Source organism: Heliangelus exortis, chromosome 1, assembly GCF_036169615.1.
Source record: "Heliangelus exortis chromosome 1, bHelExo1.hap1, whole genome shotgun sequence".
Lineage (NCBI taxonomy): Eukaryota > Metazoa > Chordata > Aves > Apodiformes > Trochilidae > Heliangelus > Heliangelus exortis.
Window position 1 is genome coordinate 26,234,266 of NC_092422.1, and position 27,857 is coordinate 26,262,122.

The 27,857-nt window shown below is 44.9% G+C and overlaps 1 protein-coding gene across 2 annotated transcripts; it reads right to left on the minus strand.

The window, feature by feature from the left end:
• Positions 1 to 1,092: 1,092 nt before the first annotated feature.
• Positions 1,093 to 27,503, minus strand: THSD1 (thrombospondin type 1 domain containing 1). 2 transcript variants are annotated; one of them, XM_071738363.1, is made up of 5 exons: positions 27,249 to 27,503; positions 20,779 to 20,919; positions 16,734 to 17,699; positions 7,522 to 7,680; positions 1,093 to 3,818 (listed from the first exon to the last, which is right to left on the minus strand). In XM_071738363.1, exons 2-5 carry the CDS (start codon positions 20,834 to 20,836, stop codon positions 2,455 to 2,457), a joined length of 2,547 nt encoding a protein of 848 aa, XP_071594464.1. In that variant the 5' UTR covers positions 20,837 to 20,919; positions 27,249 to 27,503; the 3' UTR covers positions 1,093 to 2,454. The 2 variants fall into 2 exon arrangements, with proteins under 2 accessions (XP_071594464.1, XP_071594454.1); XM_071738353.1 differs by lacking the exon at positions 27,249 to 27,503 and adding an exon at positions 22,221 to 22,412.
• Between the last annotated feature and the right edge of the window lie 354 nt (positions 27,504 to 27,857).

The following is a 27,857-nucleotide window of genomic DNA, read 5'->3' on the forward strand; positions in this document are numbered from 1 at the left end:
TGAGCCAAGGCTGCAGAAGGCACCATCCAGCAGGCTCCCCCTGCTCTGCTCTCCTGTGGTGCAGAAAACCTCCCTGAAGATGCAGGGTGCACAGGGCTCTGTGCAGGACTTCCACAGCAAACCCTGGGAAGTGTTTCAGAACCGTATTTATCTTACAGGGTGAAATGACACTAGTCAAGTACTTATTTGATCTGAGGGCTACTGTCAAGCTCAAATTACTCCCACAGGGAAATGCTTGGTGAATGTTGCTGTCCTGTAGGTTTGATCTCCTTTTTCTCTAGGGCTTCCCATGCTGAGAGGTTCACCACAGCTGTAAGCAGATACTGCACCACTGAAGGTCTAACACTGACAGATCCCTGCTTCAAGGCAAACGCACTTCACGTGGTGGAGTTTGCCCTAGCACAGGGGTGGTAAGTAACCTGAGCAGGAATTGTTTCAGAGGTCTTGATTTCCAGCTCATTAAAGTCAATTTCAGGACTCGTTACATTTGATTAGCCCTGGATCAGCCATCGAGTGTGGACATGTTCTCAAATGCTTTAAGGAACATGTCAAGCTGTCAGCTTAGGGGAAGGCACGGCTGGTACAAACACTGTGCTGGGCCCAAGGGCTGAGCCTCATCAACAACACGGGGTGCTGGCACAGCTCCTGGGAAAGGGAGAGCTCACATCACCCTGCGGCTCAGATCCCGTGTTCCAGCAGCAGCTGCAAAAGATTTACCCATCAAAAAGGCCGCTCAGCCAGGGGCTTTGACTCTGGTGGCCAAACGCTGAGTGCCTGGCTCCTCCCAGGCTGCCACAGCAACCCCTCTGGCAAACGCCTGCCAGGTTACCTGTGCATGCTTTGGATGCTGTTGTGGGCTACCACTGGTAGCTGGTTAATGCACGGGGATGCTGCTCCCCCTGTAAAACTGTTGTTTGCTCGGAGGAAAAAAAAAAAAAAAAAGAAAAAAACCTGATATTGGGAAATCTACCCACTCAGAAAACCAGCTGAGAAAAGATAGCAGCTTACTGCCAGGAAACTGAGCACATGCTCATTCCTCCTTCACACCCACAACGGGGGTTACAAGGCATGCAGGGGTGAGGTTCTTATAGGAGAATTGTTTTAAGACTGATAGTCTCTGCCCAAATCTCTCTTTTTTCCCTCCATTGTCCACAGGCAGCATCTCCTCTGTTCTGGTTGCCTTCCAATAGCAGTGCCCCAGCCTTTGCAAACCTCCTTAAGAGACACCCTGACAAACCCAAGCAAAGTCTCTGAGTCATTCTCGTTGGCCCAAGCTCTGTCTCTCTTGTCAACTGGGGTTTCAGCCCAGCTCTGAATACCTGCAGTAGTGTGTAATCACCAGTTTTTGTTCTCTGGTTTTAAAGTGCCAAAAAAACCCAAAACAAAATAACTCTTGTACTGTGCCATAAGATTCTTCAGGAATCACCAGATGTTGTCAAGCCATTTTACTTTTAATTTTTGTTTTCAAAACAGGTATTCATCAAATACATTTGTTGCTTGCTGGTTTTGTTCAAAGTTTATTCTATGATTGCTGTAGTAGTATTATTGTCGGATTATTTACATTAAAAAAAGCTGAATACAGGCAAAGACAATTATGGAAAGGACAAATGATTTAACAGTTCTCTCATGGCCTTTTACAGGTACTTAAACGCTGCTCTAACATTTTTGTCAGGGCTAAAATGTAATAATTCATTTTCTTTGCCTTCCCAGTAGCATGCCCTTTTCTACTAATTTCCTGCAATTTTTGTACATTGCTGTTTTCTTGGTATAAATGTTAGCAGAAAGAAAATATTAAAGTTGTCAATGATGAAAAATGCCCCCTCAAATTTAAATTAAAAAAAATGTGGTGTTCAGCACCAGTGGTTTGTATTTTCATGCAACCAGCTAAAAGAACACCATCACATGACTTATTTGAGCAAATACAATTAATTAACACAGTTTAATAACAACTACCAAAAGTCCAGTGAAAACTGCTCACAGCTTGAGGTTTGTGTTTTCTAAATGGGAAATAATTCAATAGTTAGGACAGATGGCTGAGGATAGTGGACAACAGATGCTTTAGGACATTATAATCTACTTGTACACGGTCCACAAGGTGAGAAAGGCTAAATCAGTGGCATTCGTTATTTACGATTTATGCACAAAATTTGACTGCTTTATGCAATAAAATCTATCATGCCTTCGCTGACATGCCCTTTCCCAGGGTATTTTTGTGTGTATTTTACACATATACATAGAAATACATAATGATATGGAAGCACTTTCCAGTCAGTAGAAAGGAATGTGTTCTCACAAGCCAGACTTGGGGCATTACTCCCTCCTGCTCCATGAAGAGGCAATGCAATTCCCACTGCTGCTCCATGAAGAGGCAATGTGATTCCCACTGCTTCTGACACCAGAAGCCAACAGATCCTCTCCAGCACATGCCCCTCCTGCAGGGCTGCAACAAGTCACTTAGATCACCAGCTTCTCAATGCTTAAAGTACTTGTATCATCCTCTTCATTTGAGCCAAAGTATCCGGGGAGGTCGATCATCTGCTGCTCTGCCTCTGTTAAGCCAAAAGTAGTATTATCATAAAATGCAAACTCGGGGTCCAAGGGGAAGCTCTGGCACTTGTCCCTGCGGTACTGGGCAGGACTCACACTGAGGCCTCTCTGGGAATTATCTTTGCCACCTGATCCCAGTTCCTTCCGCCACACCCCCCTGGGGTTGGGTGAAGGGCCCCTCTTACTTCGGCTATCAGCTGTCTTTTCCTGGCCTGCAGGCTGGCGGTCAGTGATCAGGTCCAGCTTCTTCACCAGGGGACCTGCCCTGTGGTGGCTCTTTGTGCCATGGCCCTGTGGTTCAGCCCCTGGCACGGTGCTGTGGGCCTGATCCAGCTTCTCACACGTCGGATTGGCACTTCTGGATTTGGGCCGCAACCTGTCCTCCAAACCGTGGTCCCACGTCCTGGTCCTGGAGTTGTAGAGAGGAGTTTGTCGGGGGGTAAGGGTGGACATGCTTCTCTCTCTGAAAGGCCTGGCCTTTTTAGTTTCATGGAAACTGGCCGTTCTTCTAAACTGTGGGTTTCTGTGACAGCCCTTCTCAGACAAGTCCCCTCTGTTATCCTGGTGCTTGAAATGACCTCTTCTTACCAAGGTCTGGGTAGGGCTCGTTGCAGGATTGAGCTGTGAGAATGGAAAATCCAGCCTAGGGTGACAGCTTTCCCCTGGGAATTTGGGCTGACTGGCTGGCTGGTCCAGAAATGGAGATTTGATCCTAAATTTGTTTGCGGTTGCCTCCTCTTGGTTTTCCCCACTCAGGGGAAGCATCGTGGTGGCACCAAGGACCGTGTCCGTGAGGGGATTCTGAGATACATGGTACACCTTGGTGGTCTCAGTCAGCCCTTTCTTCTTCATCTCTTTCAGCTGCTGCTGTGCCAGGCGGTAGCTGAAAATCGGAGGGATTATTTTTTGGGCATTTGGCTGAAAGTTCTCACTTCCAGAGGCATCGTCTTCTTGGGCAAACTGGAGGCTTCTCCTGTAGGTAAGAGGAATGTTAACAGGGGCATCCCCTCCTTCTGCAAAGCTGTCCCTCTGCTGGGTGCCTTGGCAAATGTTCTCTTCGTCAGAGTTTTTCCGGAATCCGGGGGAATGGACGGAGTTTCGGCGGACGGCGGTGCTGCACTTCTGAGTTCTGCAGAGCTTCCTCCAGAGGGTGATGAGAACGGTGGCAAAGATGATGAATAAGCAGAGGGAGATACCTGTGATGGTGACTATATTATTTGCTTTCTGGTCCTCTCCTGGCTGGACAGAAGGTGGGGTGGGAGGCTTGGGAGCTGTAACAAAGAGCACACACGTCTGTCAGAGCTGCACTGTCACCAGCACTGCGGTTCTTCAGGATGGATACTTTGCTACAAGTTAAAAATAACCAATGGATACAGTACAAGAAGTTACCTGCTTTTAAAGTTACTCTAGAGGACTTGCTACTGACCACTTCAAACTGGCAGGAACAGATCTACTTACTTTAAACCAAGGCTCCCGTAGACCTTTTCAGTGTAACCATTACTTTTGCCTGCTTGGCCATTTTCATAAGGGACTCCTAGATACATGTAAAATGAGATATTTGCCCTCCTTTGTAAAGAACATTAAGATTCCCTGATGAAGAATGCCACAAAAGGAGTAAAAAATAACCCAGTCCAGGCCAGTACTTCAGGTATCACTTTAAAAGTATTTTAGGATACCTTAAGTAGGTGTAAGAACTGCAGTGAGTTTGAAGAACAGAGAGGCAGCACTAGCAGGGGAAGTGTGATTTTTCTAAGCAGTCTGTGGGTTCTTCTTCCACCACTGCCCATCAACAAAACCCCAGAGGACAAAACCTTCCCCTCTACAGCAGGCTCCTAACTTGGAGCCATTGCTCTGGTGCTCCTGGCATTCTGGTATTGACACTCTTCTGTCATAGTCTGAAGATGAGCCTTGAAATGGCAAAGAATACCCTGCAAACCTATGCTGTAAACTTCTCAGAGCTTTCAACAGCCCTATCTAAACCTCTCACCTGCACATTGCACCACTTTACAGACAGCTGGATCAATGAGAGATTAATAATTCTTTTTTTGGTCAAGGCCTCCAGCACTTCAGTGGCAGCAGAATACAGCACAGTTGACGGATGAGTTGGTCCAGCAGCTAAAGTTAGTGTCACATAACCCTCACTTCCCAACTCCTGGTGGTGAAATATTAGCTTCAGAAGGCCATGAAAATGCTATTGGATGAACAGGCTGCTCCGTTGTGGCTGAAAAGAGCTGGCCCTGAATCTGTTAGCTTGAACAGAACCATTTAACAACCTTCTCCCAGTCTCTAGTTTTATCCAGAACCCAGAGCCTTCCATCAGGATGATGGAGAGCCTTCTGCATAATTTGCCAGGTGCTCCTGCCTGCAGCACAGTGACTGTCCAGCATCTGCAGAATAACAAGAAGCAGACACCATGTACTTCCCAGAATCCACAACACCCATTCAACAGTGAGCTGGTAGCACAGCTCTTAGGTATGCAGGACATGCAAACACACTAATGAACACAGGCCAGAAGGTCCCATGCCGCTACAATAACAAACTTGAAGGGTGCTGGGTGACCCATTTCTTTGACTGAGGGCTACCTAAGAGCCCCAAGACTGGTGAAATATCCTGCCATGGGATTAACTTTGAGCTTCGTAGCACTCTGAGAGCTCACATCAGCATAAAGACCAAGACTTGCTGAATCTTTTTTGGAGGATCCCTAAATCTTGCATCCAACCTAATGCCATTGTGCCTGGAGTACAGAGAACTGCCATTCTGGGGGCCTGGGTAGGAACTGAGCACACTGATGCCAGGGGACAAGGCAGGACCAGCATTTGCCCTGTTCAGGACTGCCACAGCAGAACAATCAATTCATTGCTCATCCTTCTTACAACTTTTTTCTAAACACTGTTTTCTATCTGGAATGCACACTCTGGTTGTATCGTTTGGAGTAGAAAGCCAACAGCCAGCAAACACCGAGGTGTGAAACAAGGCTTAAGCCACTTAGGTTTGCTTCTCTCCATCCCATCTACCTCTGCCTCTAGACTGTGCTGGTTTCATGTATTCAGCCATTTGCTCCATCTGCTGGACTAATGACTGCAACATCGTTATGCTGAAAAAGTTTCCCTGCTTTCAGAAAGGTGTGGGCAGCTGGAGGCTGTGAGGTATGACACTCCCAGCCTGAGATCAGGTGGCAGATGAGCACTGTAAGATCACAAAGTCACTTCTCGAGAAACCCAAGATTCAATGAGAAGAAAACATGTAGGTGATTCTGTAAAGGAAACTGCCTGAGGTGGGAGAAGAAGGATTAAAAACCAAGCACACAGAGACGTAAGGCAGTTTGATGATCCCAAGGCAAGAGATGAAGATGCAGGCCTCCTGGGCATCTGGGTGCATCTATAAACCCTCTTATTAAGTCAGAGACTTTTCTGCAATTTGATGACGGTTCAGACTTTCTGAGTGCTGTCAAACTACACACACTGGTGTGTACAGGACAGGTGACCTCTCTGGAAACCATGATATCAAGGTCCTGGAGCAGGTCCAAAGGAGGGCAACTAGGCTGGTGAAGGGACTCCAGCACAGATCCTATGAGGAGAGGCTGAGGGAGCTGGGGGTGTTCAGCCTGGAGAAGAGGAGGCTCAGGGGAGACCTCATCACTCTCTACAACTCCCTGAAAGGAGGGGGTAGCCAGGGGGGGGTTGGGCTCTTTTCCCAGGCAACTCTCAGCAAGACAAGAGGGCACGGTCTCAAGTTGTGCCAGGGGAGGTTTAGGTTGGACATTAGAAAGAATTTCTTTACCAAGAGGGTGATCAGACATTGGAATGGGCTGCCCAGGGAAGTGGTGGATTCTCCATCCCTGGAGATATTTAAAAAGAGACTGGATGTGGCACTCAGTGCCATGGGCTGGTAACTGCAGCGGTAGTGGATCAAGGGTTGGACTTGATGATCTCTGAGGTCCCTTCCAACCCAGACAATTCTATGATTCTATGATTCTATGATTGTGATCCTTATACAGCTGCACATCTGTACAGAAAGAGTGACACCCCTGAGAAGCACCAGAGGGGCCTGTCACTTCTGTGCCTGTAAAGCAAGGTGCACACCCAAACCACATGCCCAGCAATGCTCCAAGCACACAGACCCCACTCTAGGGAGCTCTGTGCACTGGGACTGCTCCCTGAGCTCCAGAGGACTGGGGTGAAACCAGCCAGTGAGGAGCCAAACCACACACCATGCTTATGGAAAAACAACTCCAGCAGGAAACAGCAGGCACAGAATAGCACAGCTCAGGACTAGCTGCAGGAAAACACCAACTACCTCACTGGTTTTTGCTCGTGGCATCACTGCCTGACAGAGTTTGGTGTAAAAAGACAGCTAGCCCTAAAGCAAGCTTGAAGTTGGGCCCCTAAACATCTGTCCCATTCAACCTCAGCAGGGGCCAGGTGGTTGCTGCAACCCCCTCTCACCTTTCAGAAGGCTCAGGTCTCCTGTATCCACACCCACTTGTCACCAGATAGACAGCCTATCCTGTCACTGGCCAACAGCAGTGGCAGTGGCAGGATGGAGCAGGGAAGACCTGGCACAGCCACCTGAAAACACTCCCAGAATAGGAAGCCCACACTTTCCACTTTTTCATAGGTTTCCATTGCCTGGAGTCTTTGACCTCCAGTACTGAACATGTCTCACTGCCCTGAGATCTCCCCTCCAACCCTTCCCCAGACCCTGGCCATGCTGGAGATTCTAAACCCTTTCCATGGCACTCATAGCATGCAGAAAGCTTCTTAAGCCTTGGAGCCCTAACTCCAGCTGTCCCACAAACGTGTGGAGGCTCCCACCCTACTCCCTCAACCTCAGGAATGTGACACCCCTCCAAAAGCAGTATGACCAAAGGAGAGATCGGATGCTTCCATTTTTCAAAGCCCTTCCACGAAGAGGTCTTTGCTTCTGCCTGGGCAGGCATGAGACCCCAGGGGTGAGGACAGCAGAGCTACGTACACAAACACTCCTCCAGAGAACACAAGGAAGTCTCCCTCGGCGATCCGGCACAGCCTGGGTTTGCAGGAGAGGAGGTGAGGCACTCTCGGAAGCGCTCCCGGACACCATCCCCACAGGTGACACTGCAGAGGCTCCAGGGCTGCCACGGGCTCCACGTTTCTGCAAACACACAAACTCACAGCAATGAGGAATGCACCTGACTCTTTACCTTTAAAGACACAATCATATGTCTTCTCTTAAGAAAACCTCTTCTTCTTAAGAAAACGCCTTCTTCTTAAGAAAACCAGCAATAAATTACCAAATTATGCAAATGGCAACACCAAAAGAGCATGACACTTCCAAGGACCTGCTTCTGTTCCCATTAAAGCCTGAGGCAATGTTCCCATATTTGGTTTTTTTTAACTTTTTCCAGTCCAGTGCCAGCCAGTGGCACAGGTCAGTCAACTGAGGCTGCCAGGCCCTGCCTGGAACAACAGCAAATGGAAATGAATCCACAAATCTTTGGAATGGGTTCTTAATTTATATATTAATCCAATTCCTGCCTGACAAATAGTGCTTTTACAGCAGGCTGCCTTCATTGACTTAAGGGTAGTTACTCCTGATTTATGATTGTGAAAGAAGGATAAGCCCACAAGGCCTAATGAAATGGTAATATTGGGTTTTCTCTTTATTATCTTCTCAGCACACAAACGTGTTATTGAATCATTCATTTGACAGCTTACAGATCCCTATTTTTTTATTGCTTATGGTCAGACAGTTAACCCAAGATGAAATTCTGCAGGTTCATTTATTTTAAGTGGAGGCAGACTCAGGTTCTAATGCTACCTCAAATATTATCATTTTTAATATGTAATGAAATCCTGCTTTTTCTCAGGTAACATCCTCATCAAGCATTCAATACTCAAACTTTACAGTAATGAGAAGCCAGAGAGAGAGAAAGGGACCATTCCTGCCCATGTCCAACAGCTGTGACACAAATGCAGGACCACAGCTTTAAATACCAAACCAATGCACAATTCCAGGTGCAACCTTTAAGGAACAGATATTCTGTGGACCCTCCTATGGGTCAGCTGACTCTGACCTGTCTTTGAAATGTGCCAGAAAAAAAAAATAGTAGACCCCTTATTCCATTTCACTGCTCACAGATAAAGTGGAATACCAGCTAAAACACAAACTGTAGATTATATTTGCTAAAGTTTGTTCCTTCAAATAATTTAGGGTGCTCTTACTGCTAACACAGGTCAGAATCTTTAATTTTCTCACACCATTGCTTTGCTGCTAGCATAGCACCAGGCTCCTGATCAGTGAACAATTTACGATGTTAAAGGACAAGAAAGTGTTGTGTGACTGGAACTGGCTTGATGATTTCATGTTAGATTGGTTGCTGTATTGTTCACAGTGTGTTATTATTTCTGAAAGCCTTGAACAAAAATAAATACAGCTGTGTTTTAATAAACATGAAATTTTAACTGCTTTGGGCCCTGTCCTACAGATTTTTGTGGGCACACCATCATGAATGATGTTAATGTGAGCAGGGGAACGGAACTTGCGGGGCTGCTCTCCTGCCTGCAGGAACTCACCTGCAGAAGCTCCAGGATGAGGCCTGGGGAGGCTGAGCTCACACTTGTGCTGTCAGCCAGGGCTGCAAAGTGTGTGTGTTGCACACACACATCTGTGTGCAGCATGCTTGAGTATGTCTGCCTCTCCTAATGCAGAGTAGAGATGGTGAGATACCTCAGTGGTGCTGCAGTTTTAAGCCCACACTACACAAAGTGACCTCCCTGGCCGTTTGCCACTGACTCTACCATAATACTGTGATATTCATAATCCCAGGCTGCTTTTCACTTTCTGCTCTTTGTGCACCTCTCTGCTTTCACCCCTCTGTCTTCAGAGCTGCTACAGCAGGGGAGAAGAGCCCAGAGCCAGGCTGAGCTTTCCATCTCCTCCTTTAGTTTACAGCCACACCAGTTCCCAGTAAAGTGTGAAATGGAGTAAGACTGGATGGTGTGTGGTCTCAGGAGGAAAGAGTCAGAGGATGCTACAGAGGGAGGAATAGGGAAAGTTTGTTAACTTATGGTTAAGGAAACCCTCAAGAGTACAGACCTTGGACAACTGAAAAAACACATCAGCTTGCAATAAAAGCTTTTAGTGAGGGCAGCAAGAAAAACAGCCATAATCAATAGTCTGTCACGGCCTCACTGATCCCTCCTCCAAAAGACTTCATGATATCACAGTACATGGAGAACTCAGGACACCTTTCTTTATATCATTATCATTTAAGTCCCTAGCAGTGTCCCCCATAACTGGCAGAGAGAGGTGGGCTACTAATCACCACCTCCTTGTGGACTACTTCATGTATGCAGCTTGGTGAGTCCCTGCCATAACTTCCAGGGACTTCCAATTAAACTTCTATTAATTACATTCAGATATAGAGCCAGACCCAGAAAAGTTCTGGTTGCCTCCAGAGTTAACACTGGTGATAGCAGAAGGCACGAAGCATCCTCCACATTGATGTCTGTGGACTTCAACACACAAGAACATTTAGGATGAGTAGTTTCCTGACTTTGGCATCAAACCTACGATGTGCCCAGTGCTCCAGGGCACTTTTCACCGACTTAAGCTTCAGCTGAAGGTACTGAGTTCCTTAGCAAAAACACTTGGCATCCATAGCTTTGGGGCTAAGAATACAAGAAGCAGCAGGAGAACAGGAAATGTTCCAGTTCCCATGAAAGACTAGACATTTAAACTCCTGCAACATGCTCTGCAACCTCCTGCAATTAACAGAATGTATAAGAAAATGAAGCGTAGTTTATTCTGCCCCAAGGAAAAGAAATTATTAACCTCCATTTAAGACAAAATGGCTCCACAGCACCAGGGGAAAAAACAAAAGGTATTCACTGCAAACTAGTTCTAATAAGTGTGAATTTTTTTCACACACAATGGAGGAATCAATTATCAACGTGAAGACATCTGACTGATGGGTTAGTTTGAAATAGCTGACAGCTGGCAGATCTGCCAACATGAAAGATAAATGCAATTAACTGTGTTAATTGTTGCTTTGCATAAATATCTCCCCTCAAAACTTCTGTGTTCCTAAGACTTTGAGCATGCAGTGCTATCTGATGGTGCAGTCATCCTTCCAGCCTGATTGTCCTAAACACTTCAACAAGACCAGTGATATGGGACAAATTCACTGGTTATTTAAAGGCTCAGGTAAATGCCTGTGCTGGTCTGGGGAACTGCAGGGTGATTCGTGGAAGTTAAGATCAGTTTTTAGGTCCTGAAGTTGGGTGTACACACATGGTATTGGTATTGGTGTATATAAGACCTGGGAAAACACCCTTCTCACCTGTTCCATGTTTCTGTTTCCATGGAAATGATGCCTGGGTGCACTGAAATGGTGGCGTGCTCCAACAGGTTACTAATTCAGACAATGAAAGCATGAAGATCCTTTTAAAGAAACCTCACCTAGACTCTGCCTGGGCAAATTACAGCCTTTTCCCAACAAACAGGTATCATTAAGGATTGCAGCAACATAGCCTAAATTATTTTTTTCAGAAGCTAGGAGTTATCCTGCTGAGTCTGTAACACCCAATTTATTCCTAAAATGCCGGGGGTGTGGAGATGAAGCATTCACTGACACAGGAGATGTGCATGGGGCACAGCAGCCCTGGCATACCCAGATCCCCTGCATGTTTCTAAATAAATGAAAGCCAGGTATAGATTCAGGCAACAGAGCTAACTGGTTCCTAGATTTTCCTACAGATAGGCAGTTCTGATTCAGAGCCTTATTCATGGAGCAAGAATTTGATGGAAGTTGTATATACCTGCCTGATCCCTAGATACTCATCTTACTTTTCTCCTTTACTGACCCTTTTTCCTTTCAGAGGGTTTTGCCTTAAATTCCTCTTTCCCTTTGCTGGCAACAGTTGCACTTCTTATGCTCTGCAGACCTCCCAATAGCTTTTTTTTTTTTTTGACAGTCAGCAACTCTGATGAATAAAACTCATCTCTGCTGTCAGCAAGTGCCAGAGATTTCACTGGGAGTCACACTGAGTCTCCCAAATGTAACTAAGAACTGTAACAGAGAGTTAATTAACACCGGAAATATGAAGAAAATATCCCCATTGCTATATTATAGCATTACTGATTCATTGTATCAGTTTCTTCCTGAAAGTTACATGTGGGACACAGACTAGGACACGGAACATCCTTCTAAGGAGTGCAGAAGTCTCACTGCTGGGGACTCTTAAATCCCAGATGAACAAAGCACGGGATAAAGGATTGAAAAGAATGAGCCTGCAATGCATCTGTGGCTGGGTAAAATGATCTAACCATGTTTCCTACCTGACATTCAAATAATCCCATCCAACACAGGGGAAAAAATAGCTGCACGACTCTCTAAGTCACCTGTGTGAAACAGTTAACACCCCACTGAGATGAATGCAGTGACTCACATCTCACTGCTTTTTTTCCTCAGGGTCTCCAGCTGGAGTCTACAGAGAGCTGCACAAGAGCTGGCTCACAGCTAATAGACCTATTCCTCACCCTTAACAGATATAATCACACTCTTAGACAGTACAAACTTTTTTGTGACACTCATTCTGAAGCTGATGGCCTGGGCTGGAAGAGCTGCTGTCCTGGCTCCCCCAGAGCCACCAGAAGCCTCCTCTTCCCTGCTCCAGAAACAAGCCAGATTCCTATTCCACAAGCTGGACTAAACCTGGCTGGGATGAGAAGGAAACAGCAGGATTGATAAAGGGTCAGGAACAAAACTGATGCCTGACCTATGGATAATAGGTGTGGCAAAACAGAGATCAGTCCCTCACTACAAAAAGGACATTGTGTTGCTGGAGCATGTCCAGAGAAGAGCAACTAAGATGGTGAAGGGTCTGGAACACTTGTTTTCTGAGGAGAGGCTGAGGGAATTGGGACTGTTTAATTTGAAGAAGACCAGGCTGAAGGGAACCCTTATTGCTCTCTACAACTACCTGAAAGGAGTCTGTGGTGAGGTGGGGATCAGCCTCTTCTCCCATGTAATGGTGATAGGACAAGAGGAAATGGCCTCAAGTGGCTCCAGGAGGGGTTCAGACTGAGTATCATGAAAAATTTCTTAACTGAAAGAGTTGTCAAACACTAATAACAGCTGCCCAGGGAAGTGGTAGAGTCACCATCCCTGAAGGTGTTCAAAAAACGTGTGGCTATAGCACTTCAGGACATGGCTTAGTTGGCATGGTGGTGTTAGGTTAGTGGTTGGACTTGATGATCTTAGAGGTCTTTTCCAACCCTAATGATTCTATGATTTTATGAAAATAATCTTTTATCTCATCCTCTGTGGTTTGGATGAAGATAATTTTAATGATTTAGGAGCTTTGATCTTTTACAAGACGGTATCTCTGCTTCATAATAATAAAGAATATGTTTAATGAGGTAAGAACTGGCTGAATGACAGATTTGATATGCAACTGTCAACAGAAAACCATCACCAAGTAGGAATGCATTTGGAGAGATTCCAAAGGGATCAGTATAAGGCTCAGTGCTGTACAAGGCTTGCCAAGTTGACAAGAAAATAAATATAAAACCATTACTGAGAAAATATGTCACTCCTGTATTGACATCAGTAGATACTGCAGTTGTATGAAGCAACACAGGTTACTTGCTAAGTTAGGATAACTCAAAATAGATTGTAAATCAGAAAACTGTAAAATATAGGAAGAAGGTATAAAAATTGTATTTACAGGTAGGTCTTTCTATGACTTGAAAGGTTATATGCAAAGACACGTCAAGAGGAGCTTACAGGGTAAAACTTATAGCAAAATTAGCTTATGCAATTGGGGGCAAATAAAGCAGGGGAGCATTAAGTAGCTGCTCAAGGGGCATCAGTGAGGAGGACATCAGAACACAGCACCCAAAGCTTATAACCCCATCATCAAATAAAAGGACCATTTAAAAAAAAAAAAAAAATGGAAATTGAGAAAAAAAGAGACAGACAATTAATCAAATCCTGAATAAAATATCTTCCAACAAAAGACTTGATTTTTCCAGTTTATTAAAAAGAACACTGAGATTATCTGGAAGGACTGAAAGGATCTGGATGTGCAAATGCCTTTGCAGGGGGAAGGCAGTGGATAGGAAACAGATGCCTTCTCTAGCAGAGAGCAGCAGAGTAAGAGCCAGTCACTGGAGGATGAAGCTAGATGAGCTTTAGTTATGTAACACACAGTTTCCCTTAAAAAAAACCAACAAAACCAACAAAAAACCTCCAAAACCAACAAAAAAAACCCCAAAACCAAACAAAAAAACAAATAAAAACCAAACAACAGAGTAGAGTATTGAGAGAAATAACTAGAAGGCTCTCTGTTTGTGAAAGACTGGAAGAGCTCTGGAAGATAAGTAGCAGTCAAATGCACACACCAGTGGGACTGGATGAAAAATGATGGCCCATGATGTGCAGGAGCCCAGACTAGAGGATTTATCACCTCTCCTTGCCTAAAACTGAGTGAGTTCAGAAGTCCCAAGCAGATGATGTGTGGAGAGGTGACTGTGGTGCAGCAGCCACACATTTTAGATGAACAGGGAAGGGGGTCTATGCACAGTGCCCTGAAGTAGGGTGAGAGACACTCCTGAGCCCAGGAGAGGTTTTCCAAAAAGAGCCAGGATGGCCATCGCAAGCAGCACAGGTTCATTCCGCCAGTCGTGGCTTCAGGCTGCTGCACCCCTCCCAGAACACCCCACTCCTTTCAAAAGCTGCCTGCAGGCTTTGAAGTCTCAGAGATAACAGGCATGAAGTCAAATGTGCTGCACTCTAATTAAGCTCAGGTTGACGTTTTATTTACGGCTACGAGGTGAGGTTTCGCTTTCATCGGCTTTATACATTTGACACTTCTGACTTGGCAGCTATTGACTTCACTCTGTTCTTCACAGGCATAGCCTGATTTTTTCGACTGTAGTAGTAAGCACAGTGCTACAGGGGAACCCAAGGAAACAAGGCAGATTGCAGGGAGTCATTGCTTAAGGTGGATTTCATCAATTAAAAGAGCCAAACAGAAACATCTCTACGCGATATCCGAGGTGTTCATCTGTCAGGGCAATTATCCAGATCACATCGTTGTAACATGCCACCCAAACACAGAGAAAGAATTAGAATGCCCTTCCTTTTTCCTTGAGAATTATCTCCATTAATAAGAAATAGCATGCTTTCATTTTGATACAGACATTTTTGTGCCAAAGGAAGAGACAGAGTGCCAACAGAGAATGCAGATGGAAAGTAAAGATGAAGAGAAGAACTCTGTACCAAGTTTGGCATATGGTGAAAACAGAGGTTGTTTTTAGTAGAGTGTTAATTAGAAAGCTAACGGTTTTCAAATTTATGAAATAGTACAAAGTAAGATCACATGACACTGGGAACCCAATTAAGGTAGGCTGCATCTATGGAGCATGTCCTGCACCTCTGGTCTTCTGGTGACCCTGCCAAGAGACCAACCCATGAAGTGCAATCACCCTTTTTTGGCTCTTCCATTTCAGGGAGACTGAGGTGAGGAGGTGTAGAAAATGGTGGACATTTCAAACCTTTCAACCCAAACTCTTCAAAGTGCTTACATAGCAAAGACTAATCTGTTATGCATGGACACAAGCCTGCTCCAAATGAGACCATTTACTTTTCCACTCCAGGGTGTAGACAACACAAGCTAAAATGTAACCTCCTTATGCACCTACAGTCCTTCACTGTAGTCGCCTTCCACAACTGAAGGATGAGAAGGACATTTGGCTCACTGGCTCCCCTGCCATGCTGCTGTGATTTGCAGACTCTGCTAAACTGTGGACTGCCACCTCCAAAGCAACATCTGCATAAGATTTACAGATATAAATAGAATGTATAGATACTTCCTCAACAGGGCTGAGGAATATGCTCAGCCTCTACCTTGCCATCATACTTAGAAGTGGCCTCTCCTTAACCATGATCCTATGAGGAGAGGCTGAGGGAGCTGGGGCTGTTCAGCCTGGAGAAGAGGAGGCTCAGGGGAGACCTCATCACTCTCTACAACTCCCTGAAAGGAGGGGGTAGCCAGGGGGGGGTTGGTCTCTTTTCCCAGGCAACTCTCAGCAAGACAAGAGGGCACGGTCTCAAGTTGTGCCAGGGGAGGTTTAGGTTGGACATTAGAAAGAATTTCTTTACTGAGAGGGTGATCAGACATTGGAATGGGCTGCCCCGGGAAGTGGTGGATTCTCCATCCCTGGAGATATTTAAAAAGAGACTGGATGTGGCACTCAGTGCCATGGTCTGGTAACTGCAGTGGGAGTGGATCAAGGGTTGGACTTGATGATCTCTGAGGTCCCTTCCAACCCAGCCAATTCTATGATTCTATGATCATTCATACTCGTGGACATGGTTTTGGCTTAAGTCCACCAACACTCTCCCAAACCGTGCCCGGTCATGGTGCAAAGGACTATATGGACCACAGTCTGTTCCTGCTTGGCACTCTGTATGATTCTAATACTTTCTGGAAGGGAAAGTGTAGTTATATGAATACGGCCCATGATCTGCTAGTGGCTTTGTGGGTCTTTCTTAAGCAGCAGGCACATGTCTTGAAAGGCTGACTGAAAAACCTGCATGCTGTCCAAATGGCATGACAGTGTCTATGTCTATGGCCAAGTCCTTATTCATCTCTCCAAAATTTGTGTATCTAACACATAGGACTCAACTCCTGCAGCAAGTGGGATACAGAAAAAGACATTCCAGTGAGGATTCAGCTCATTTATCTTCTATATCCATGAACTACCATCATGTGATGTCTCTCGACTAAAAAACTAGACAGCTACTTAATGTTGGACCCTGGGCTTTTAGACACTTAGATGTGGGTAAACCTAATCCTAATTTTTGTATTTCTAATGGGCCAGATCTACTGCAGCAGCTTCTTACATCACTGAGAAGGCCACATTTGAGTTTTACTCATTCTAGATAGATACTTGGTGCAGTTTTAAGCTACCACAGTAGCATATGCTACCAAATGTCCTTGTGTATGCCTCTGCCTAACAGTCTACTCCATCTTGTTCCCAGCTGCATAGGACATTACAACCATTTTGTCTTGTGTAGGAGACCCAAAAAGTAGCTATTCAATAGAGGACACCACAATCAAACCCATTTATCATTACCCTTGTTGGCTGGAAAGAGTTCTGACTTTGGCTAAAAGAGAGCAAACATCAGTACAAACCCATATTCCTCTGGATCATCACACACTCCTTAACTCTTGTTGGGAAATAGCTTCGGTTTGAGAAATTAAAGAGGTCAAAGCAGTATTTGTTCTTCCCCACATCAAACAAAGTGCAGTTAAATTCTGTCCTGTTTTCTCCTGGTTGAAGGGTGTTTTCATACAGCCAAGTTGTTCTCTGACTCAGGTGCTTGAGAGCTTCTTTATAGACGACAACTTTTCCACTGACAGAAGTGCACGGTGGAGAGACTACAGAGACCTGAACCAAAGTTTTGCATGTTTCTTCTGGTGCCACAACCAGTCTGTAGCCAAATTTGTGGAGAAGATCAATGGGTCCTATGGAGGCAATAATGGAATGTGTTTCTAGGGATTTCAGTAACACGGTGATGTATATTTCTTGACCAACAGGTGGGCAATCAAACTCTACCCACTGGGACCTGGAAAGTGGGATTCCTTTGCTAGTTCTAATGCCCAAAGTCTCATCCGAGCTTAGTCTTCCAAACTCATAGAGGGTGCTGGTGAATATCACATCCAGTGAAATCACCGTCTCGTTTACGGCACACAACTGCTCATTTGTAAAAAGTCCAACCTGAAGGGAGCTCCCAAGCACCTCTGAACTCCTGTTCAAATCAATGTGAAACACAGGCCATTCCACATGGAGAATGGACATGCTGCCTCTGCTCCCCTGGGCATCACTGCTGTTATCACTGGGAGAGGCCATGCTGAACAAGAACTCCCCCGCACTCCTGAAATGGAAGCACTCAAACTCCATCTTCCCTTGGGATTGATTTGCTGGAAGCTGTTTTCTTGCAATTATCTCATTGGTGCTGGCATCCAGCAATAGGATGGATAGATGCTCTGCTGTCACATTACCACCACTATAGTACTGATATTCCACAGATACTGTGTCATTGCTGAAGGCTACATGACCTGGACGCTCCAACAGGAGATACTCCACTTTGCCAAGAACTGAAAGGAAATGTTATGCAACAGTATTAGGAAACAAAGAGACAACTGATTGTTTATCCACTTTATGGAAGAAAACAAAGAGTTATTAACTGGATATTTAAGAAATGCTCTCAAACTTTAAAATGAATCTGTACACACACACACACCAAAAAAAAAAACAAACCCTGAAAAAAAACGCTCACCACCTCATCAAAGCTCACCACCTTTTCTTTGTGCAGAGATGTGGTCTGGAGCAGCTCAAAGTCCACTGCAGTAACATGTTCAGGAAGGCTAAAAACAACATTTAAAAAACCAAAAATCCAGCAACCCAAAAGATGCAGAGAAAACTGTATTTGTCAGGACAGATTCTCAGACTTCTCACCTTCTTTCACTTGCAGATTCTTAAAGTCCACTTGGCAGTGGCCAGCTGTTGCTCCATTTACTTTAGCCACAATTTCATAAAAAATGGACAGCAGTTTCTTAATATAGAAACATGAAAAATGTCCCTCAAATTAAATAAAATAGGAAGTCTGCATGATGCTTTTTGAAGCCTCTTCTCTTGCTCTGTCTTATGAATCTTTCATTTTGCTCATTTGCATCACAGAGACACTTGAGTGAAAGAGCTGAAAATAACAGTGGATGGTGACTGCAGCACTTTTCTTGTCTCAAATGTGGTGCAACATGTCTAAATGACATCACTTCATTATAAATGGCGAAGTCTTTTTAAATGCACTTCTTGCATGACCATGTTTGTGCAAGTTGCCAAATTATCCTGAAACGTGCTCGAACTAGTGGGGATAGATGATATCTGAAGCAATGGATTGGGAAGATCACGTTCCCATTCTCAGCTCAGTAGCTTTTTTATCCTGCTTGAAACTTAAGGATTTCAGACATAGCAAGGTTATCTGGAAAACGGGAACCTGTACATCTATTCCAGGTAAAGAATATGCTGTGAGACATCTTTACTTAATTATTGTCTGGGAAATGGCTTCTGAGTCTTGGATGGAAGCTGCTACGGAAGTGTAAGACTTCAGTAAAAGCAATCCTTTCATAAGTAGTATCAACTAACAATACTTTCACTTGTTAAATCTGTTACACATGTCTTAAGATTACCTTAAAGAAAGCTTTGCTGGAAAAACACTGTAACTGCCAAAGCAAGCACTCAACAGTCAGGAGTAGCAGGACTCATCTCACATATAATATTAGACGCCTACCACTCTAAGCTTCAATTTGAGTTAGTCACCTTGGCTCCACTTCCTTGTCAGCAGGGGAAATTTTGAGGAAAAAATTAATCTGACCAGCTACAGACATTTGCACCAGAGTGAGGTACACAAGACGAGCCCATTACTCTCCATTGGCTGTAACATGTCCTGAAAATACCTAGCTTCAACAACATCCATAAAGTCCAAATGAAGGTGGCACACACAGACTTATGCATATAAATCATGCACATACTCTTATGTATATGTACTATAACTCAGTCTTTATTTGCATTTCCAGAAAACACTGCTTCTTTTGGCAGATGGGTGGTGCTCGTTATCAGAGGGCTCTTTTGTTCTCTTTCTTCCATGGGTGGTCCCATGTAGCATTGACTCACCATCCAAAATCCATCCTGATAACACAGAATTATTAATTTTCCCCATGGATACTTCTATTGTGCTCTTATCCTAGTATATTACTGCATTAAAAATATTAACGAGTTTATGCTCTGTGAAAAATGAGAGGATATCACTGTTCTTGTTCAGTGAGTCAGGACCCAAGGCATAGACACGATGGTGAAAACTGTCAACTATCAACTATTTGTGAATGCCCTAAGAAACCCAGGACCTGATTTTAAATTACAGTGGTCCTTCAGACATCCAAAGCAGGATCCCATCAACCCCAGCTGTGGCGAGTGCATGGTACCCCAGCTAACCTGATGTGAACTCAGACTCTCAGAGTAGGCAACACTCTGAATGCCTGTGAAAAATGTCCTAGCAACACATCCTCTTTGCTCTTCACGTTCTGATTCTGTCATCTGTGCCTGCCCGTATTTTTTTTCAGTCCCATTCCTACCATCACCTGCTGTCAACATCTCCTGGGTACTATCCTAACTCCATTACTGTTAACACAGTTCCTCAAACTCCTGCCCTCATCTCGCTGCCTTACAGCTCTTCTGCCTTCTCCTGTTCTTGGACCTGACATTAACTCCAGCATGTTCCCACCCTTCTTGCTCACTGCTAGCCATCTTCCACTGCAAGCTCCTTCACCTGCCTTCCAGCCTACTGTGCACACATGACTGTGTCATGTGCTAAAACCTGGTCCCAGTTGTTTGGACAGCTTTCAATGCATCTGCATATTTTTGGTTGTCCTTACAATGGTCTCTCATTGAATGGAACCCAGCTGTGGTGCCAACAACCTGCTGAAGTCTTTGCAAGAACTCATTTTTAGCAAGACCAAAAGATAAATCCTTGCTTTCACTCAAGAGCAAGAAGAATTATTTGAAAGTGCTATTCTGATATGTATTTATTTTTAATTGTGCTTAAGCCAACTTGGGTTGTGCTGTTGGCTTGTCAGCCACCAGTAGCACAGAGCTAGAAAATACAAACACACCAGAAAAACTAAGAAAAGGGACTACTGTTTTGTTGTATGTTAAAGCTTTTTTTAGCATTACAGATATTTTCCAGAGTGTACTTAAAAATGGTCCTGGTGTGAAGCATAGGAGTACATGAGTGAAATAGTTACCTAAAACCTATGTATACATGTGATATTCAAAGTATATGCAGGACTGTTTGGAAGCAATTTTCTGAATTATGGACTACACCTTCACAGGAAATAAGGCAAAATATGATGCACCTCAAGTCTGCAGGAGAGCTTTAGCTCTTCAACTGCACCTTGTAATTACTGTGCCATGCTCTATAAGGTTCAGGAATAACAGCTTTTACCTCCAAGTCAGCTAATTGTAAATGCCTACAGGACTGGCTCACCAAGAACTAGTGGATATTGCAATTATTTTGCCTCATTTCTTGAGTTAAATGAATTTCAGACTTACTTTCACCACCATCCAAGACCACGGTACAACTACACATCTCAGTTTTCCCTCCGTAGCTCTGATACTCACCATAGTCACAGAGCACTACTAACAACAGATTTGAAAAATCTTTCAACATCTGTTTCATTCTGACCAGTGAGATCCCAGGTCCTTTTACTCCTCATGTCCTTCTTCAGCTCTGAACTGCAGGCACTTTTTTTCCAAGAACACCTGAAAATTAAAAAATTACAGCTGTGTTGATTGTTTCATAAAATACAGAAAAGAAGACATCCCACTATTAAGTAAAAAGATCAGCTTCTCTGGGCAACTTGTTCCAGTGTCTCACCATCCTCAGAGTAAAGAATTTCATCTAATGTCTAATATGAATCCACCCTCTTCTAGTTTTAAACAGTTCCCCCTCAATCTATCACTACATGCCCCTGAGAAAAGTCCTTCCCCAGCTTTCCTGAACCCCCCTCAGGTGCAGAAAGGCTGCTACAAGGTCTCTCCAGAGCCTTCTCTTCTCCATGCTGAACAACCACAACTCTCTCAGCCTGTCTGCATAGGAGAGGTGCTACTTAACATCAACTGCTTGCAAGCATGAAAGAGATTCAGTAGAAAACTATCATTTTAGTCCTCAAGCCACCATGCTGTTCAGGTCCAGTAACATATTCAGTTATCTTAGTCGATTTATAAACAGGGTTTATAAACCCTTTATGTCATTCAGATTGATCAGATGGAGAAAGTGCTAACTATAATTTTTTTTACACCATTTCTTAAGTTTACATTTTTGGCAGACTTGGTTAAGCAAACAAACAAAGAAAAAAGAGTTCTTTTAGGTAAGTTTCACAATTTTATGTCCAAGAGCTTCCAACTAGTGTTTATGAGTCTTGGAAATACTGGAAGCACAATGATATCCACAAAACCAACAGTTTGCTCCAGAAATAGAGGTGGGGGGAAATCTGAAAAGAGAAGATCTAGCTCAAGGGAACCATTCTCAAAATATAAGAATTCATAAGAATTTTGTACTGCATGGGAGCATCAGCAAGTCAGCATAACTGGGCTCATCATCATACAAACATGCAAGAAAGTTCTTGTTCCACGAAGTTTACAACCTAATTTTATGAGAGAAATCTGGCACTGGAGCAGGCATAAGTGAGGAACAAACAAAACTGCAGAGCATAAAGATAAAGGCACCGCAAAGATCAGGTACGTCTTTAGGAATGACAAATGAGATATTTCAACAATTACATTGCTAGACTTGAACTAAGAGACAGCAGTCATGTTACTTGAAAGCTTTTTAAACTGTTCTCTGTGCCAAGTGGCTGGAGAGGATAATTTCTAAGAAAAGACTAACATCATGGCTTTGCTCAGTCAAAGCCCATTACAATAATAGCTGTACATGTCTGAAGGGAATAATCATCATCCTGCCCACAGACTTGGCAAGGCTCCAGAAAGAATTAGATAGGGACAGTGATACTGCCACCACCCACAATTTTGCTTGATATGCTGTAAATTACAGGAAGACAAACCTTATGCCTCCAGACAGGGGTGGGATGCTAGCAGAGGGTGGTGGGGAGCCAGGCTGCTGCCCCGGGCGGCCGCTGCGTTACCGATCCCAGCTGCCAGCAGCAGGCATGGCATCACCGTGGGGATGTCATTCTTTCCATGGATCACTGTAGATCATTAATTGGTCAGCTGAAACAGTGAGCCAGAGGGCTGCAAGGAAGAAAAAGCAGGTTTGATTTAAAAAAAAAAAAAAAAAAAAAAAAAAATTGCAATAGATGCTTTGGCCTGTAGCATAACTGCTTGAGGAAAACAGAAGAATTTAAGTGGTGTTGCTGTAAAATCCTCTGAAATAAAGAAGGGAAGAAATGCTTTGTGGGTCACAACTGTGATTGTGCTGGATGATTTAATGGGTCCTTCCCATTTTTAGCCTTCCTAGCTGTGTATTTTTCAAATGGCTTTTACAAATACTTCTTTCAGAGAGTCACACACTGACAGGTGAAATTTAAATGATTCTAATCTCAGTCTAATGAGTGACACACTGCAGAGAGGAAACGAAGCTATGGAAGGGAGAATAAATCCTCCAGAAGAAAGAAAAATGCCTACATGGAGAACAGTCACAGTCAAAACAGCCACCTTGCATCTTAATTTGTGCCAGCCAGCTGATGGAGGCAGAAGCAGTGTGGTGCAGGAGACAGGGTGCCAGCGGGAGGCACAGGAGACCCAACTTCTGTTCCTGTTGCTGCCATCACCAGGCACACAATGTCAGCAAACTGCAGCATTAATCTGCTCCTCTCTTTCCCACCCCATCTCTCATGCTTGGTGTTTATAGAACAGACTTTTCAGGACAGAGACTCTTTCTGAACAAGCCGACTGATGGAGCTCAGGGCTCCTGGGTGGTTCAATCACACTGGTGATCGTCTGTCAGACCAAAACCTCCTTCCCTCTCACCCTTCCCTCAGTGTTATCTTGGCTCGCTTGGGAAAAAACTACAGCATGCAGCATGGGCAACACCCAGGCTAGAACTTGAGTATTTGAAACGGTACCAAAACTAACTTCCAGCTAGTGAGATCAGGTACTTCTGGAAGCCTAGCCCGGGGCTACTTCACCCTCCCAGCTTCTGCCGTCACTGTATCACTGCAGGAGCCCTTACACCCGAGTGCAGCTGCTCTAAGCTACCCCTGCAATACAGCCCTACCTCAGAACAAAGCTCCCATTAAAGTGGCTCCACCAAGACCCCCTCGAGTTTTTGCACCTTCAGTAGCTCAATTCAATCAGCAACTTTGAATGCAAGAATTGCTGCCACATTTCTGGTGTAATATTGCACGCTCCCCCCCCAATCCTTCTCCTCCCTTTCCCAACAGGTTTGTCCCTCTCCCCTTCCTCAGATTCCTCTCCTGTCTTGCCTCAATTTTGGACAGGCCTCAAAATGACCTGTAAGTTCAGTTCAGCCTTCTCCCCTCTCCTCTCAGTCATCATAGAATCATAGAAAGTTAGGGGTTGGAAGGGACCTCAAAAGATCATTGAGTCCAACCCCCCTGCCAGAGCAGGGTCACCTCCAGCAGGTCACACAGGAACACGTCCAGGTAGGGTTTGAATGTCTCCAGGGAAGGAAACTCCACAACCTGCCTGGGCAGCCTGTGCCAGTGCTCTGTCACCCTCACAGTGAAAAAAATCTTCCTAATATATATATGGAACAGCTAAGCTCCAGTGTATAACCATTGCCCCTTGTCCTATTGTTAGTCTTCCCTAAGCCAACTTCTTTCTAGACTTCTTCTCTTTATTAGGTCTTCTTCAAAAATCCCCATATTTTTGACTCCTGCTCCACTTTTCATACTCAGACAAAATTTTGCTTTTCAAGGCAGACAGTTCATCTTAAATGGTTTCTACTCTGTTCAGATCTCCTGTCTCAAGTTCATTAACTTAATGAGATGAAGAATTATCAAACAGAGAAGGCTATCAGCCTTTGAATAACTGGCTTTTTAATGTATTGCTCTCATGGACAAGAATGGACTGAGGCTCCATTGTGTGAGACTCAGCAGAAGCACAAGCAACATAACAAGAGGCTTTCTTCTTCCAAGAGACAGTGCAATGGGCTGGTTGGAGGTGGAAGACTTCCCCTCCAAAAGGAACTGGAAATGACAGATGAGGAGGGGGTAAACCATAAAGGGCCTTGGAAATGAAGACCAAGAGGTTTCTGTGTAACATAAATGACACAGGAAAACTTCAGGCCCCTAAGCTGCAACACATTTCCTATGTGGTCTTGGTCACATCACTTAGTTTTCCTGTGTCATGGCTGTCCACTGGAAATAAAACCTCACTGTGTGGTCCAGGTATTCTGAGAATAACCCCACCATGAGCTGCAAGGCTTTAGAGGCACTACTGAAGTGTTGGGAACCATTCAAGAACCAAAGAAGGAATTTACAATTTTATATACAATATTTTTCACAAATAAGTAACAGAAAAAATTATAGAGATAGTATCAAAGTTACATATGTTCATCTATTCAAATAATATCCCTATTTCTGTATGTCATTACTATCATAAAACATTATGTGATCAGTTCAGTTTTACAAAACAAACCAGGCAAACCAAACAAAAACTGCAACAAACCACAAGCCATCTGAATCTATTAATCCCAGCATTTTTGCAGCAGTACCAATGGCCACAGAACAGACATGACATTTCACAAACCAGCCAGCTCTTCCAAGTGCTGTCACCTGCTGGCTTGGCACAACTAACCAGTTACTAGCTTCATCAGCTGCAACAGCACAGCATTCAGCAGCTACTCCCCAGCATAAGGGAGAGGAGAGGCAAATGAACCCTGCAGTTAAGAAAGGACAATCAGGAATTATTCAGCTATTCCACTGAGTTAAATGAGAACACAAAATCACAGCACTCCAAACCCCTGCACTCTGGAGCCTCATTCACACGAAGGGGAGTGCCTGCCACTGATGGATTCTGTATTTCATCCCCCATTTCCTTTCCATCATTTCCATCATTCCCCCATCCCCTTCCACACCTCTCTTTTGCAAATCTCCTGTAAGGGCAGAACCTTCCCTTGCCCTCACTGAATCTTCCCTCAGGAATCAGGAAGAGGCTTGACCTCACTCTTCTCCAGGCAGATCCCTGCTCCCTCCTTGTTCCCCAGACCCCACAGCTCCAGGGAAAGGTGGACCCAGCCACGGCACAGGAACACTCCTGACTCAGGGGACACATGAGAACAACACAGGAGAAGGGCTCAGGGAAGAATTAGGGGATTCAGGCTGTGGACTGATCCTCTTTGGAGCCAGCCCACCTGCCCCTGAGCACTGCCCTAAGCATCTACCCCAGCCACCCCAATGGGCCCAGAGAACCTGTCAGGTCCTGGAATGGCAGAAAAAGAAAATTAGCTACTGGAATTTAAAAGAGGAAAATATTACCAGGATGTAAAACAAAGAAAAAAACAAACAAAGAAACAAACAAAAAACAAAAAAAACCCCAAAACCCAAAAAGGTAGATAAATTCGATTTCTTTAACAGCTGTCAATTAGTAAACATTTTCAGTCGTATATGCAATTCCAAATTTGCACAATTCTAGTTATGCATTGAGACGCTGACAGTAAAATAGGCTAGAGATGGAAAAGCCTGAAAGTCCTTAAATCTTGCTCTTACATTTCACTTGAGGGATACCAAGCAGCATGAACAGCAAAAAGAATTGTGTATCTGCAATATTTCCACAATTTTAAGACATTTTATCTGAAAGGCAGGAAAGAGATTAATTATTTTCGACCAGCATTTGCTTATTGCAGTATGGGATTAGGCAGCTATTGAAGTGTTACCACCTGCTGGGAATTTCAGAACTTCCCACATAATCCTTCCCCTTCAACATTAAATAGGGAGCACCTCAGGCATGCATCACATTTTATCAAAATCTAATCACTGCTGACCAGTCAGAGTGGTCAGGGCCAAAAATATGCTACTTCTCTGGAGAGATTGAGTTTAACAAGAAAAGTGTATATGTGATGCCTGCCACAGCAGGGGGTTAGAGCTGACATCCTCAAAGGCATCTTTCATTCTTATTTACACATCAGACAATTTTACATTGTTATCAGATAATAGCTTTATTAAAATTATGCATCTATATTCTCTAGGCTGAAACTGACAGCACCAGATTCTCTGTGTGCAAGAAAAAAAAAAACAACCACACCACATTAATTAGCTGGTAAAGCTTATTTTGATCAACATTTGGGGTCTGATCTCACAAAATCCTGGGATTTTTCAGCTCCTTTTGATATCAGCTCAGTAATTCAAGAGCTAGCTGGCCAGCAACATCCGTCCTTTGAAACCTAAGGGCTACAATAACCTGAATATATGGATGAGTTTACTTTGCAAAATGTACAGTGAAAATAAGTTTATTAAGCATAAGGAGATCTGGGCAGGTGTCCAAGCAATAATAAATAATGAATGCAAAGAATGCAATGCATTTGGTCACCCCTTATGGCATAAGGGACAGAATGCCATCATCCTTTCTTATTATTTCCTTTCCTCTCTACATTATACATATATATATATATATATATATATATATATATATATATAATATATTGACGACTGTTTCTGGAATTCCTCTTTCAATGAGCTTTAAAGACGATTGTATGGGGGAGCACATATTGCACAGCTGAAATAATCAGAAATATGTTTGAGAAGCAGGTCTGAAACATCACAAAGTATCAGCATGAAGAAGAACTGGGAAGCAGCCTCCTATGCTTTACACGGATTCTGTCGTATACCCACATGGTTTCGCCCGGTCCGGCGACTGATATAAAGTAGAAACCACTAAACATACTGAAACCCGCTAAAATTAATCTTACTTGTCACGGTCTCGGAGTGACAAACCCATGACAATTACTGGTTGTGTCAGTGCTAGCCGCACTTCGGCAGTGCCAAAACACCAGAGCTCCCAGGCGGGACGGTCCCTGCCTTAAGGGTTAGAGGCGATCACAGAGAAAATCCGGGCACAAAACCAGAACCCAAAGTCACACGGGTGTATTTTTAAAAACCTGAATAACCGACCTTCACGGCAAACGCAGCCCGGGCTTCCTGCTCGAACCCCTCGCAGGCGACCCGCGGGCTGCCCGGGAGTCGGTGCCGCCAGACGCCACCCAGCCCGCCCCGAGCCTGCGGTTGCCCCACGGCACCGACCCCACGGCACCGGCGGCGAGGCCAGGCGGGTTGCGGCAGCCGTCGCCCCGAGGAACCCACCCGCGCCCCGCGGACGGCGCCTCAGCGAGGCCCGGGAGCAGCTCCGTCCGGGCGACGGGGCAAGGGACGCCGTTCCCCCTCCGCCCGCTCCGCGCTCACCTCTATGCTGCGTGGCCGGAGTGGCCGCCGCACCGGCGCCGCTGGCGGGACGGGTGCGCAGCAACGAAGCGTGATCCTTCCCGTGTAGGAAACAGCGCCGGGCGGGCTGGCGTTCACTCAGCCTCCGGCGGCAGCATCGCCCGGCCCGGCCCGGCCGGCGGCGGTGGGAGGGTTAAATGGCGGCGCGGCGCGGCGCGGTGCGGCTGTCAGGGCGGCTGTCAGCGGGGCGCGGAGCGGCGGCGGGCGCCGTGCGAGGGGAGCCCGCGCCCCTGGCGGCGAGGCGCAGCGAGGCCCTGCCCAGCCCAGCCCAGCCCGGCCCAG